This window comes from Leucoraja erinacea, chromosome 5, assembly GCF_028641065.1.
Source record: "Leucoraja erinacea ecotype New England chromosome 5, Leri_hhj_1, whole genome shotgun sequence".
Classification (NCBI taxonomy): domain Eukaryota; kingdom Metazoa; phylum Chordata; class Chondrichthyes; order Rajiformes; family Rajidae; genus Leucoraja; species Leucoraja erinaceus.
The window spans coordinates 52913518-52929745 of NC_073381.1; the positions used below are offsets into that span (position 1 = coordinate 52913518).

The window sequence follows — 16228 nt, forward strand, 5'->3', positions numbered from 1 at the left end:
CCTAAATATGTTAATTTACTTTAAGCTGTTCACATTTTCTGATTTTTCTCTAAAAAGCCAATGACCCAACCAATAGTCTGCTTCAGCCACGTAACCCTGAATATATATTTGAACTTGTTTCTTATATGAAAAAATATATATTATTAACACCATGCCATTGGTATGTACTATCATGATGCAGCACTTAATACTTCTGCTACAAAGCTCAAGAATCTTTGGATCAATCTGACCTTGGATGCTGTCAGTGTGGAGTTTGCATGTCGTTCCTGTGATTATGTTGGTTTCTGCTGTTTGCTACAGTTTCCTCACACATCCTAAAGATGGTCCAGCAGGTTAATTGGTTATGATAAATTATGCCTCTGTGTGCTTAAGTGGTAAAAGGGGAGTCAATGGGCATGCAGGAGAGAATAGGCGACAGTAGGCGACAGATAGCACAATGGGCTAAGAGTTCGGCTGGCGACCGGAAGGTAGCCGGTTCAAATCCCGCTTGGAGTGCATACTGTCGTTGTGTCCTTGGGCAAGACACTTCACCCACCTTTGCCTGTAATGGAATGTAATTACGGCGGCAGGCGCGGGCACACCGCGACGCCCTGTGTCTCCCTTTCAAGGGAGATGCTAAAAATGCATTTCGTTGTCTCTGTACTGTACACTGACAATGACAATAAATTGAATCATTTCATTTCATTTCATTTCATAAGTTGCTGTGCTGCACGGAATTAAGGAGGAGGGGAATTACATTGTGGGGCATCTTTGCAAGGAATCGGCTCAGGCCCAGTGGGTTGAATGGCATCCTATAGCACATATGAAAGTACAGAACAAGAACATGCCCTTCTGCCCACATTGTCTGTGTTGAATATAATGCAAGACAAACCCTTTTCTGCCTGCACCATGTTCGAAAGGTCTCTTAAATGCCACTATCATATCTGCCTCAACCACAACTCCTGGCATCACGTTCCAGGCTCTCAACACCCCCTGTAAAAAAAATGTTGTCCTGCACGTCTCCTTTAAACTTTTCCCCTCTCATCTATGCACTTTGACCTAAAGAAGGTGGCTTATTCATTTTTGATTTTTCCATCCCGGGGGAAAACGTTCTGACTGTCACCCATGTCTGTGCCTCTGATAATTCTATATACTTCTATCAGGTCTCCCCGCAACTTCCAGCATTTCAGAGAACATAGTCCAAGTCTGGTATGTCATGATATTGAATAAGCCATCTTCTTTAGGTCAGAGAAGACTGCATACTCAGATACAGTATATGTTCTGCCTTTGGTAGAAACAGTCATGTAACTATTCCATGGAAATATGCTATCTAATTTGTGTAGCAAATGTAAAAATTATCATTTCATTAAAATGAATAAACTACTTTTCCTCAGATTTCTCACAGAAGTGCTGAAACCATTGGTGGAGACCGAGTTCCAATTGTTGTATGTTTATCATCTTGTTGGCCCATTTCTGCAACGGTTCCAACAAGAGAGAACTCGATGTATGCTCGAGGTAAGTAATTTGGTGTTTACAAAACTAATGAATGAACCCCAATGAATTTCAAGTATTAGCTCACAGTTTATGGCAATGAGCTACTGAGAACACAATTATGGAAAATGAGTTTGCCATTTCACAGATAAACACATAAAATGCTGGAAATAAAGTGCAGATAAGGCAGTAATTGTGAAAAGAGATGGTTAACATTTCAGGTATATGAACTTTCATCAGAACAAGAAAAAATGTAAATGGTTAGTGCTTTAACAAATTAAATATGCGTATTGACATTATTTACTACAACTTTCTTTAAATTGTCTCTGCCTCTCCAAATTTTCATATGTCTATATTCACTGTTAAATAATTGTCCAATACATTTTAGAATGATGATGTATATAATTTTAGTTATCATGTAGAACAAAACTACATTTACAATGCCTGTGGAACTTTGAAACTTTATTAATTAATTTACTCTCAGCTGCCCATGCAGATTATTTGTCATTCAATTTCCAGTTAAGAAACTTACTTTTCCTGTTTTAAAATTTTGTAAACAAATAATATGGACACTTTTGATGGCAGTTAAATATAAATAATAATGGCATAGGGAAACTAATATTCTTGTATGTAATTATGAACTACATGGATTGAGTTAATTTCCAAGTCTTTTGTGTAAATTATGCAGTTTTCAAAAAAGCAAACATTTTGTGGAGAAATTGTTCTCGGTGCCTTTATTTAACTTATGCCAGCCATAATTTAAATGGTTTCTTTCTTTCACCAAAAACATATAAGCAACAAATCAATGGCTTGGGTAGAAGTCTGCACCAACATCCTTTCTTTCCTGGCTAAACCACGTTAGTGGTAAACTGGAAAGAAACACCCAGGAATAAGGCAATTGAGCAAAATCTCTTTTTTAGTATGTTCCTTTAAAGAGAAAGGGTAAGACAGAGAGGTTCAGGATTGTAATTTGAAAGTTTAAAGGTTCAACAACTGAAGTCACATCACAGCTGTTATTGATGGAGCAATTACATTTGAGGTTATCAAGTGATATTGGGTTCAGGAGGGGTGAATATTTTGTATATGGTAGAGATAGAAATAAGAGTAAAAGGAAAAGAGATGTAGAGATTTATAAGTGAGATGCATTTAAAAACGGGTACATTGCTTAATCAATTGTCCCCTTCAGGTTTAAAAAGATGATGTGCTTCCTCTATACAATTTGTTTACTTTCACTGCCCTTTTAATTTACCCTTTCTTTATTGTTTTCCTTAAGTCTTGATTTGTCTAATTTTGCTTTTCTCCATTTAAACCTCCTGGAGAACAGTGCCTTAGAGTCCCTGCCTCTAAGTGCAATAATTCTGCTGTTTTAACAACAACATCACTTGGACTTTGCTGTTATGTAGCAGTCATGTGGCCATTTCACTATTTCGTGGTTTGCCTCTCATGACGTGCATAACTCAAACCCAAGGGCACTTCAGTTCAAGCTAAATTATTTTACAGTTCGGCAACTGTAATTGTATAAGAAAGCAGGCAAATAGGGGGAGAAGGTAGAGTGGTGAAAAACAAATCTTTTGGTTGCATGAGGGAGAGAAGCTGAAATGCCAGAGATAGATACAAATTTCAAATACTATTATGCGTGTCTTTTGAGGTGGGTGTGAAGGGGAACCCAAAGTGTACAGCATGAATCGGAGACTCGCAGCGAGTATCATAACCTAATTTGTGACCTTTATGGTGTGGCTCCAATCATTATGTATGCCTTATTTTTCATAGAAATTGAATCATATAATTCACACAATCTAACTTTGGAGCAGCTGCATCAATCTGTCCATGATTACCTTTCTATCTCATTGGTGATCATTAAATGCTTTTGCCCTTATGTTTGGTTTCTTTTATTGAGTTTTGTTTTGGTGTCATTCTTTCTTGTGTTTGATACTTTTTTTTCCTTTTTAAGTAAACTTGCCAAGTAATGTCATGTTGCATCTGTGTGACTCGGAACTGACTACTAGATACCACTAGAATTTTGAGACTGTATCTTTTCCCTAGCTATAGCTCTGTTGATAGTTGTTATGTTGTTATGCTCTAAATGTATCTTTGACAGCATCAAATTCTTTGGCATCTATGCTTCTCAAAGTTAACCAATGTTTTTGAAAGTTTGTTAGAAACCTCGTGAACAGTTGACATTAATCAAGTCAAGTCACTTTTATTTATATAGCACATTTAAAAAACAACTCTCGTTGGCCAAAGTGCTTTACATTGGTGGAGGTACAAACGTTATACAACATTGGTTTATAGATTAAATGCATACAACACTACATACATAAAGCCCTTGCTCAGATACAATACAATACAATACAATATTTATTGTCATTTGAGCCTCAGTGAGGCTCAAACGAAATTCTGTTTCCACAGCCATACAAACAAAGACAATTTCCTACAGACATACACACAATTTAATTCACACAAACATCCATCACAGTGAACCCACTGTGATGGAAGGCAAAGTCTTTTCTCTCCCCTGTTCTCCATTTCTCTCCCGATGTCCAAGCCCCAGGCAGGCGATGATAAGTCCCACGGCCATTTTAGGCCGTGCCGGGCGATTTACGGCCCCGCTCCCGGTCTAAAAGTCACAATGTTGGAGCCCCCGGCGGGCGCTGTAATGTCCCACGGCCATGAAGCCGCGCCGGGCGATGTACGGCCCTGCTCCGGGTCGCTCCAACCCCGCGACACGAGCTGGAGAAGTCGCGTTGCGGGAGCTCCGGGAAGCGGTCTCTCTCCACCCGGACCCGCGAGCTCCCGATGTCCCAGTCCACCGGACCTGCGGCTGAGTTGCTGGAGCCTCCGAGCCCCAGGAGTCGAGTCGCAGCAGCGAGTCACCACCGCTCCCCACGCTCCGAGACCGGCCAGCCCCACGATGGTGAATCCGCAGCTCCGCAGTCTCCCGAGCCCCCGGATCGTTCAGGTTGGAGGCCGCTCCACGGTGCTAGGCCCTAACGACAACGGAGACCCGACAGGGAAAAGGTCGGGTCTCCCGGACAGGGAAGGGATTTTAAACAGTTTCCACCGCCCCCCACATATACGCATTTAAAACCAGTATTAAAAAAACACCAACACTACATTTAACTAGACAAAAAATAAAAAAAAGACAGACAGGCTGTAGGGGCCGCAGCAACGGGTGAATCGTGCCGCCTTCAGCCTGTCTGTCTTCGTTAAGAAAGGCTTGGGAGTAGAGATGAGGTTTTAGTCACGACTTAAAGGAGTCGATGGAGGGGGCAGTTCTGATGGGAAGAGGGATGCTGTTCCACAGTCTAGGAGCTGCAACCGCGAAAGCGCGGTCGCCCCTGAGCTTATGCCTAGACCGCGGGATGTTCAGTAACCCCAAGTCGGCCGATCTGAGGGACCAGGAGGTGGTGTGGTGGGTAAGCAAACTATAGATGTAGGCTGGGGGCAAGCCCATTAAGGGCTTTGTAGACATAAAGGCAGATCTTGAAATTTATTCGGAACCGCACAGGGAGCCAGTGGAGAGAGGCTAGGATCGGGGTGATGTGGTCCCTTTTTCGGGTGCCCGTCAGGAGTCTCGCTGCGGCGTTTTGGACTAGTTGCAGGCGAGACAGGGAAGATTGGCTGATGCCAGTGTAGAGGGAGTTGCAGTAATCTAGGTGGGAGGAGATAAATGTGTGGATGATCTTTTCGAGGTCATCAAACTGGAGGAATTGTTTTAATTTAGCAATTGTCCGAAGCTAGCTTTTACCACAACATTGACTTGTTTATCAAATTGGAAGTAATGTACGTATGTGGAATCAAAAGAGATGGCAAGCTCGATTTCCTTCTCAACTCATTTGTCATATTAAATTTTGAAATGGTGCATACTGTTTTTTTCTGTTTCAGTATAGCTCCGTGCAGTTACAAATTGCTCTATTCATTCATCAGTTGAAGAATGATGCTAGATTGAATGTTTATTATGATTCACAGCAAATTGAATTGTTTCTCCTTCTATAACACTGCTGTGAAACTTTGCAACAAAATGTTCATTTGTTTTTTCTTTCCACATGTGTGGAAGACCTGTTGACAACTCAATATCATCTGTTCAGATTTTAATCAGAGCCGTATTGTTTGTGCTTAATATGTATTAAATGAATGCTGAGTACTTATAGGTTTAGCAGAGCTGAGTAATTCATTTTAACATATCATCTGTTCAAATTTTAATCAGAGCCGTATTGTTTGTGCTTAATGTATTAAAATGAATGCTGAGTAACTTATAGGTTTAGCAGAGCGAGTAATTCATTTTAACATTTATACTCTACAGATTGGCATAGCATTTTATGAGATGTTGCAGAATGTAGATCAAAATAGCAAATATTTGAGCTACATGGATCCGATTTGTGATTTTCTATACCATGTAAAATACATGTTTACTGGAGACAGTGTGAAGGATCAGGTAAGGGTATAAGTATGCTCATACATTCATATTGGGATATGTAAGGTTCTAAATATTTGGCAGAGGGAAATGCTTTTCATGATGTGTTTATTGATTTTCATCATGGGGGATGTTAGAGTAGAGGAGTTAAAGAATTTGAGATGAACAACTGTCCTGAATTACTTAAGAAAGAACTGCAGATGCTGATAAAATCGAAGGTAGACAAAAATGCTGGAGAAACTCAGCGGGTGAGGCAGCATCTATGGAAATTACTGCTATGTTTCATGCATTGTTCAAAGTTGATGTTTCAATCTTGACATTTTAAAAGTAATAGGTCTAGAAAACTCTAGTGGTCTTTGCAGCATCGCAGCGAAGAATCAGAGAAGCAGCTTTCCTATTTCATTAACTATTAAGGCGATTTGACAATTTCTTAGTGAAAAGATTGACCACTTGATGAACACATTAATTTTTGTTTGTAACTTACACAGAATCTATCAGCACTGCATTCTGAGATTTTTGCATTTATTTCTAGGTGGAAAAAATAATCTGTACGCTGAGGCCAGCTTTAAAACTCCGGTTGCGTTTTGTGACACACATTAGTAAAGTGGAGCCAGCAGCTCCTGTTCAACCAACAACCAGCGCTTCTCCAGCCGTCCCTTCTGGCCAGGTCTCCACGGGTGTTGCTCTACCAGTTACACAATAAGAAGACATGGATAGCTTTTTCAAGTTTGGTAGTTCAAATGCTGTGATGTAAAATATAATTTAGTATTTAAGACCAAATCCAAACATTAGACTACATTTTAATTTTGTGCTTGTTTTTCATTTGATGATGTAAATAACACTGACCAGGTAGGATTGTTAACTGCCAACAATGTCCACGAGTTGCTTTCCTCTTCTTTAATCTTGATTAGAATGGCTCTGTGTGCCATAGAAGTAAAACAAAATGAACTGTCTGCCATGTTCAGTGATCACTCACTGATCAATAACAGGAAATATTGAAACTTGCATAAACAATAGATCCTGATACTAAATACTAATTTCATTTGTTTCTGTGGTGATTTTTTAAAATATTATTTTGTATTATGTTTTATTTAAGCCAAAGGAAATCTTTATTTTTATTCTGTATTCAGTTGCTGATTGTTCACATACTTTAGCTCACATTCTGCAACCACTGGTGTGTTTTTAACTAATTATAAATGGCCAAAGAATGCACAGCAGCCATGTTGATGTACTTTTTTGAAATAATCCTGATTTGTTTGGTTGGTTCTACCCTTTCTAATGATGTTTTGTTTTAATGCACTTGTTACTTTAATGCCTAACCTTACTTTCAAAAGGGTCACATCTTCTGTCACCACTCATGACATTTTAGAGATCAGTTCAGGCTTCAAATTGTACATTCTTGAAGCTTTGCTTTGGGGATTCAAACTGGTCTCCAGACATCTTGAAGATATTTAAATACATTTTATTAGCAGAATTACATACCTGAGCGTTAGACAAACCAGATTTCTTACGGGTGTACTTTTTTTCTTTTTGGTTTCATTTATAAGGATGGCTTGAATTATTTGTCAATTGGCCTTAACATGTTTTCATACTTAAGAATGGGAGTGTTTTTATCCTGAATCATCTTTATCCTGCATAGAAACAGAACTTCAGACCACAAAGCCTACATTGACAATAGACAATAGGTGCAGGAGTAGGCAATTCGGCCCTTCGAGCCAGCACCACCATTGACTGTAATCATGGCTGATCATCCACATTCAGTACCCCGTTCCTGCCTTCTCACCATATTCCCTGACTCCGCTATCTTTATCTAACTCTCTCATGAAAGCATCCAGAGAATTGGCCTCCACTGCCTTCAGAGGCAGAGAATTCCACAGATTCACAACTCTCTGGGTAAAAAGGTTTTTCCTCATCTCCGTTTTAAATGGCGTACCCCTTATTCTTAAACTGGCCCCTGGTTCTGGACTCCCCCAACATCGAGAACATGATTCCTGCCTCTAGCATTTCCAATCCCTTAATAATCTTATATGTTTCAATAAGATACCCTCTCATCCTTCTAAATTCCAGAGTGTACAAGCCCAGCCGCTCCATTCTATCAACATATGACAGTCCCGCCATCCCGGGAAATAACCTTGTGAACCTACGCTGCACTCCCTCAATAGCAAGAATGTCCATCCTCAAATTTGGAGACCAAAACTGCACAGAATACTCCAGGTGTGGTCTCACTAGGACCCTGTACAACTGCAGAAGGACCTCTTTGCTCCTATACTCAACTCCTTATGTTATGAAGGCCAACATGCCATTAGCTTTCTTCACCGCCTGTTGTACCTGCATGCTGACTTTCAGTGAGTGATGAACAAGGACCCCCAGACCTCTTTGTACTTCCCCTTTTTCCAATTTGCCACCATTCAGATCATAATCTGCCTTCCTGATTTGCCACCAAAGTGGATAACCTCATATTTATCCACATCAAACTGCATCTGCCATGCATCTGTCCACTCACCCAACCTGTCCAAGTCGCCCTGCATCTTCATAGCAACCTCTTCACAGTTCACACTGCCACCCAGCTTTGTGTCATCTGCAAATTTGGTGATGTTACTTTGAATCCCTTCATCTAAATCATTGATTTATATTGTAAATAGTTGGGGTCCCAGCACCGAGCCTTGCAGTACCCCACTAGTCATTGCCTGCCATTCTGAAAGAGACCAATTAATCCTTACTCTTTGTTTCCTGTATGCCAACCAATTTTCTATCCATGTCAGCACCCTACCCCCAATAACATGTGCTCTAATTTTGCCCACTAACCTCCTATGTGGGACCTTATCAAATGCTTTCTGAAAGTCCAGGTACACTACATCCACTGGCTCACCCTTGTCAAATTTCCTAGTTACATCCTCAAAACATTCCAGAAGATTAGTCAAGCATGATTTCCCCTTCGTAAATTCATGCTACTTCAGACCGACCCTGTTACTACTTTCCAAATGTGCTGCTATTTCATCTTTTATAGTTGCGTGAAGCGGCGTGAAGGTGGATAACAGCATCTTCCTCACCACCGATGTCAGGCTAACTGGTCTATAATTCCCTGTTTTCTCTCTCCTGCCTTTCTTAAAAAGTGGGGTAACATTAGCTACCCTCCAATCCACAGGAACAGATCCTGAATCTACAGAACATACTGACTACATTTCCTGATTCTATGTCACCTCTCGCAAGGGACTGAATTTCATTCACAATCACAATCACTAAACTAGTTACACTAATGCCATCTTATTTATCCCATGTTCCCATCAATCTCCCCCCGATTCTACCACTCACCTTCCTACACTAGGGACAATTTACAGGGGCCAATTAATCTCCTAAACTGCCTGACTTTGGGGATGTGGGAAAAAAACTGGAGCACCTGAAGGAAACCCATACAGTCACAGGAGGAATATTCAAACTGCAGACAACATTGGAGGTCCGGATTGAACGCAGGTCTCTGGAGCTCTGGGGGAGCAACTCTACTAGCTACACCACTGTGCCACCCAATGTAACATAACATATGATGCAATTTAAGCATCAGTTAGTCTGCTATAATTTTTTTTTAACTCTGATTTATAGTTAAATATAATGTTCTTTAAACATTGAACCTTGCTGCCTCAAGCAGTTAATGCTAATTTTTGTAACTGATAAAATTACCACAAAAATGAAATAAGGTGTAAATAATGTGACTGTTATCCGCAGTGAAATATCGAAATTTTGATAGTCAATAAATATTTTGTTAAATTGATATAGTTGATGTTTTGCAGATGTGTTGCTTTTCTGGGTTACATTTTAGCCAATTTACTTTATTCGATTGGCTGAAGTAGCCACTGTGCAACTCGGGAAGATGCTGCCAGTGTCTGAAATCTGAAGCGGCGTGAAGGTGGATAGTCCATTACCTGTGTTTGTGTATTAGCAATTAAAAAAACGTACAATATTGTGATAATAAAGTGCACTTTGTAAAACACTGTTACTGATCTCAAGACAGCCAAATAGATTTAGGTTTATTATTGTCACGTGTACTGAGGTACAATGAAAAGCTTTGTTCTGCATGCTATCCAAACAGATCAGATATACCAGACGTAAATACAATCGTCAAACACAAGTACAATAGATAGAGCACGGGGAAGATACAAAGTGCAGAATCTAGTTCTCAGTACTGTAGTGTATCAGTTCCATAGACAAAGACCAATATCCTCAATGTGGTAGAGACAAATCTGACAGTGCCCTAGATATGGAAGGACCATTCGGAAGCCTTAGAGAGGGAAAGATCCACTTAGATAAGATTAGATAACCTCTTAACAACTATCGTCTTTGCACCTCTTTTCAATTTGGACCTTAACTGTTTGCGTTCCTTAAGCAGAACCTTGTCCTTAATGACAGAAGAGTTGTGAAACTTATGAGTTCTAGACGAGAGCAAAGAATAGTTCTAGTAGTTTTTCTTTGTTCTCCCTTACCTTTCTTCACCTTTATGCATGGCATGCTATTCAGCCCTTCTACAATCCCATCACAATCTCTCGTGATATTCATCCTATCACAGCCATTCTCCTTGGTTATCTCCATCCCTCTTCCTTGTCTAAAACTTCAAATATTTTGTTTTCTAGCTGTCTAATTCTGATGAAAGGTCATTGACCTGAAACCTTAACTCAGTTGCTCTCATCCCACAAATGCCAGATAACCCGTTGAGTATTACCAAACCACATCCTTTCTGTCTGTGGCAGACTAAGTTTGTATTATGTAAAATAAAAGCAAAGAATGCTGGATACATTCAGTACGCGAGGAATACAACGATCATTGAATGATGCAGTCCACTGGTTCTGGCCTAACCAATATCTTGCACAGGATCATAGTATCTGCCCTGCTTTTGTACCCTCTATTTATGAATCCCTAGATCCGAGGTTACCAAACCAAAGTCTCAAAATGTGCCTTTTAACTTTCAAGGATTTAAGTACATGCAGCTAATTTCCTACTTATACTGCTAAATGCCTTAATTGCATTGACCTCAATTTTTGTAACCAGCCTTTTGTGCCTTCTGAATGTTCATGAAGATGACAGCTACTGTATTTCTTTCATCAACCTTCTCTATTATCGCTATAGATTATTCAGAACCATTTCCTTTAGGAAATCCATACTGTATTTTTATCAGCTCATTGTGCGAATAACTGACGGCTGTATATTCTCAGAGGGTGTAGCTGCATCATTCAGAATCCAACACCATTTGGGACAGTAGTTTGACAGTAGTGGTTTAAGCCACTGGACTTAATTTATCGAACAGGGAGGAGCTATTCAACCTATCTAGTCTTTGTCGGCTACTATTATGTCAGCTCCCAGTACATTCTCAGTATTCTAATTTTTCCACTTATTTCTCAGTAACTATTTTCTCTCACATGCTCATCAACTCCATCCTGATTCTCCTGCCACCCATCAATTCTAGGAGCAAGCTAGACACAAATTGTCTTGGATTGTTTTATCTGGAACGTTGGAGGTCGAGAGGAGACGATAGAAATATATAAAATTATGAGGGGCACAGATAGGGTAGACATAAAGAACCTTTATTCCAGGGTGGAAATATCCAACACTAAAAGGTATTGCTATAAAGTGAGTGGGGAATGTTTAATGGAGATGTGCGGGGCAATTTTTATGACATGTTGTGGGGACCCAGAACCTATTGCCAAGGGATATGGTGGAGGCAGATATGGTGGGGGCATTTAAGAGGCTTCTAGAAAGGCAGATTGAAATGCAGGGTATAGAGAGAGACATGGATCATGTACAGGCAAGGAAAGACCTATCACCCTTTTTCAGAGCACCTGGTGAAGGGCAATATATGTGACCACTTTGCAAAAATATTTCATAAAAAACATTGCTGAATGCTTAAATTCATCATTTAAACGTCACAGGCTGTTGGAAGTAGCTTAATCAAAATGCATGTGAAACATTCTCGTAAAATATCCAACTGGAATTGAAAACACAATTTTCAACTTCGTGTATTTGCCTTCAATTTATTTGAAAAATGCATTGAATTGTATTGCCATAAACAGTAGTTTTAAATGAAGGATACATTTTCTAGCCAAATGTAATAAAAATAAAACTCTATCGCGTGATAATGAATCATTCTGCTGCATCCCCCTTAAAATAGTCACCATAAAAATACTGAAATTGAACCACCAGAGGCTCCTGCCCCTTTTTTTCTACATAATTGGGTTATTTATGGTTGAATCCTTGCCACGAGAGATATAATGTAGTCTTTAGTGATGGAGATGAATGTAAACAATTCATCATCGCAGACTCTGTCACAGTTTATATTCGCAATCTCTGCAGCTGTTGGGTTTGTTTTGCTTAACTTTTTATATACGCCAATGTTAGCCTACAGTATTAATAACTGTAAGGTTTTGAAAGGATACAAAGAAGTTACTTGTTCTCTTTGTTCATGTCTTGCTTTTGAGAATTAAAAAAACATCTACTCTTTCCAATTCATCCTTTTAAGCATAAAAGAACTGAAAGCCATGGCTCATTCGTAAAACATAATTTACCTTTTCACCCAAATAGGTTAGACCATGATAAATATTCACTTTATAAAGCAATGTGTGACTTGTGGTTGGGTTAGAAATTACATAATAGGTATTGTTGCCAGTGTTCTACTAATTTAGGTTGCTGCCTCTGGCAAAATCTAAGCAAAAGCCATTCAAGGTAAAATCATCTACCTTTCATGGTAGCCATAGAATGAGTCCAGAAGACATTCACCATGGTATTGCCTGGATTGTAGGACTACGAGTTGGGAGTTGAGGGGTGAAATTGTGCAGGTACATAAAATTATAGGGGGTATTGATGGGGTAAACAGTTAGAACCTTTTTATTATCCCAGGGCAGAAGAGTCTAAAAGTAAAGTGCATAGCTATAATGTGAGAGGAGAAAATTTGCAGGAAATCTGAGGGGTAGGATTTTCACACAGAGGGTGTAGTTATGTGGAACAAGCTGCCAGAGGAGATGGCGGAGGTAGATACCATTACAATATTTAAAGGACATTTGGACAGGCACTTGGATTCAAAAGGTGTAGAGGGACATGAGCCTAATGCTTGCAAATGGAATCAGTGTGGATGGGTGACACAGTTAGCGTGGGTGAGGTGGACTGCTAAGGCCTGTTTCTGTAAAAAAAAAAAAATGAAATGATTCAATTCATTGTCAGTGTACAGTACAGAGACAACGAAATGCATTTTTAGCATCTCCCTTGAAACTGTACTATGCATTTCTATGTTTCTATAGTTTTTAGGGGAACAACTTTTCATTTTCACTGATTAGTAAGAGAAAACACATATTTGAAGAAATACCTTAATTACTTAGTGGACACAGAAGGCACTGATATTGTTGCCGTTACCAATGTAATTACAATCATTTACTCAAGCTGAAAGTTGGTACATTTCCTGAGGTTTTAATTTAGACAATAGATGCAGGAGTAGGCCATTCAGCCCTTCGAGCCAGCACCGCCATTCAATGTGATCATGGCTGATTAATACCCCGTTCCTGTCGTCTCCCCATATCGCCTGACTCCGGTATCTTTAAGAGCCCTATCTAGCTCTCTCTTGAAAGTATCCAGAGAACCGGCCTCCGCCACCCTCCGAGGCAGAGAATTCCACAGGCTCTCAACTCTGTGAAAAAGTGTTTCCTCATCTCCATTCTAAATGGCTTACCCCTATTCTTAAACCATGGCTCCTGGTTCTGGAGTCCCCCAACATCGGGAACATGTTTCCTGCCTCTAAAGTATCCAAACCCTTTATCTATATTACTAAAAGTCTGATCTTGACCACTTCCTGTTGTTCTGTATATTGATTTTAGAAAAAAACGCTGCCACTTACGGCTGTGATTTTTGGCCATCTTACTCAGTCCCCCTCCGCTGCGCAGGATGAGGATTTTTCCCATCGATGAAAACTAAAAGAGTTATTAGTGTTTTAAAAATGTTGAGATTCTCTCTCATGAACGCCAAGCCCCTTCCGGAGGGACTATAAAACCTGGAAGTTGCGAGGTGCCTCAGTTCTCTGCAAGATGGGGGAAGCGAAAGGTCGCAATTCTCAGTCTGAGCTGTGAATAACATTGAACACATGTCTACTAAACTGTGAGTGGTTTTACTGACCTGTCAGTGCCCTTAATGTGGTTTGAAAATGTAATTTGAAAATACAAAAATGTTTTGGTTTGAAAGGGCTAAAGCTGTGTTGCCTTTGGTTTTGAAAGTGCTAAAACAAGCTGCCTTGCCTTTGGTTTTGAAAGTGCTAAAGCGAGCTGCCTTGCCTTTGGTTTTGAAAGTGCTAAAGCGAGCTGCCTTGCTTAATTAGAGCGGCCTTGCCTTCTATATAATTAAAAGTCTAATCTTGACCACTTCCTGTTTGCGCTTTATATTGATTTTAGAAAAAAACGCTACCATTTACGGCTGTGATTTTGGCCATCTTACTCAGAATCCCCCTCCGCTCATCAGGTGCCGAGGATTTTTCCCATCGATGAAAAATAAAAGTTATTGGCGTTTAAAAAATGTTGTGATTCTCTCTACTGTCAATCACGCCATGAAGGCCACGCCCCTTCTGGTGGGAGGAACTATAAAACCCAGAAGTGTGGGCGTGGCTCAGTCTCTGCAAGATGGGGGAGGGAGAGGTCACGACTCGCTGTCTTTAATGGCCTTGCACCCTGCTTGAAATGGTATGAAACTGCAATTGAATTTGGTGCCCCTGCACCCTGCTTGAAATGGAATTTCAAGGAATAGTCGTGAGTCAACTGCGAGCCCACCAGCCATGAGTGAGCTGCCAGCACAACAGGCTTGAATGACTGAGCCGCCAGCACAAGAATCCATTCGGCCCACAATGTCTATACTAGCCCTCTGGAAACCAGTCCCTTCAGTGCACAACACCCATACTAGCGCTCCAGAAAGCCCCCCACTGGCCACCAATATTGGAATTGGTGAAGAGGTGGAATATTGCGTTGGGGGACCAGCCCTCCCGTGTGACTTAGTCTAGTAATCTTATATGTTTCAATAAGACTTTCTCTCATCCTTCTAAATTCCAGAGTATACAAGCCCAGCTGCTCCATTCTCTCAGCATATGACAGTCCCGCCATCCCGGGAATTAACCTTGTAAACCTACGCTGCACTCCCTCAATAGTAAGAATGTCCTTCCTCAAATTAGGGGACCAAAACTGCACACAATACTCCAGGTGTGGTCTCACTATGGTCCAGTACAACTGCAGAAGGACCTCTTTGCTCCTATACTTAACTCCTTGTTATGAAGGCCAACATGCCATTCGCTTTCTTCACTGCCTGCTGTACATGCATGCCTACTTTCATTTAAATATTACTTTTAATGATTAAAACTGCCTGATTTCAGTAACGGAACGAACCCTGTCCCCCCCACATCGTTGAGCCTGCCAGCATGTTAAACGCTGTGTTGCAGAGGTTGGTCTTCTGCCATGACATTCACAAACACTCACGACTTGTGAAAAGTAGAGTGGATATGTCTAGAAGGCATAGCTTCAAGGTGAGAAGGGCAAAGTTTAAAGGAGATTTGTGGGGGGTGGTTTTTAAAAAGAACATGAGTGCCTGAAACGCACTACCAGTGGTGGTGGTGGAAGCAGGTATGATGATGGCATTTCAGAGGCTTTTAGATAGGTGTGTGGATATGCAGGGAATGGAGGGATATGAATCTTATGCAGAGGACATTAGTTTACCTTGACATCGTGTTTGGCACATATATTGTGGGCTGAATGGCCTGTTTTATGTTCTATCCAAGTTGCAGGTTGACCTGCTGGCAGATTCTGGCATGTCTTTGGTCATCATTCCATTAATTCCACAATCAGAGAGGTATTAATCTTAAAGTTAGGTGCCCTGCAGCACACCTCTTCCCGAGGACTGTTCCCTTGGCTACATATGGAGTTGATGAACCTGTCTGAAGTAGACACCATCATAGCAATTTCAGGAGCAGTTTGTATGTTTGTCCAGAGGAGCAAGCATTTGGTTCTAACACTGGCCTTGAATGGGATAAACATTAAGGCAAGGTACATTTCTGGAGGCACACCTTATTGATAAATTGTTTGAAAGATACAGCATGGAAACAGGCCCCTGGACCACCTTGGCCATGCCATCCATCGATCAGTTGTTCACAATTCTACCATGTTATCCCACTTTCGCATCCACTCCCTACACACTAGGTGCAATTTATTCAGGTCAATTAACCTACAAACCCACACAGGAGAATGTGCAAACTCCACACAGATAGCACTTGAGGTCAGGATTGAACCTAGATCCCTGGCATTGTGAGGCTGCACATTGCTACCGTACCAGATGAAAACAAAA

General features: G+C 40.6%; 1 protein-coding gene across 3 annotated transcripts in view; it reads left to right on the forward strand.

The window, feature by feature from the left end:
• Positions 1-9650, forward strand: part of med23 (mediator complex subunit 23) — a 66298-nt gene extending 56648 nt beyond the window's left edge. For all 3 annotated transcript variants that reach the window (XM_055635610.1, XM_055635611.1, XM_055635612.1), the window contains 3 exons: positions 1374-1494; positions 5774-5905; positions 6417-9650. In XM_055635610.1, coding sequence (XP_055491585.1) covers positions 1374-1494; positions 5774-5905; positions 6417-6587 — 424 coding nt within the window. In that variant the 3' untranslated portion in view covers positions 6588-9650. The remainder of the gene's footprint in view (positions 1-1373; positions 1495-5773; positions 5906-6416) is intronic.
• The last annotated feature ends 6578 nt before the right edge of the window (positions 9651-16228 follow it).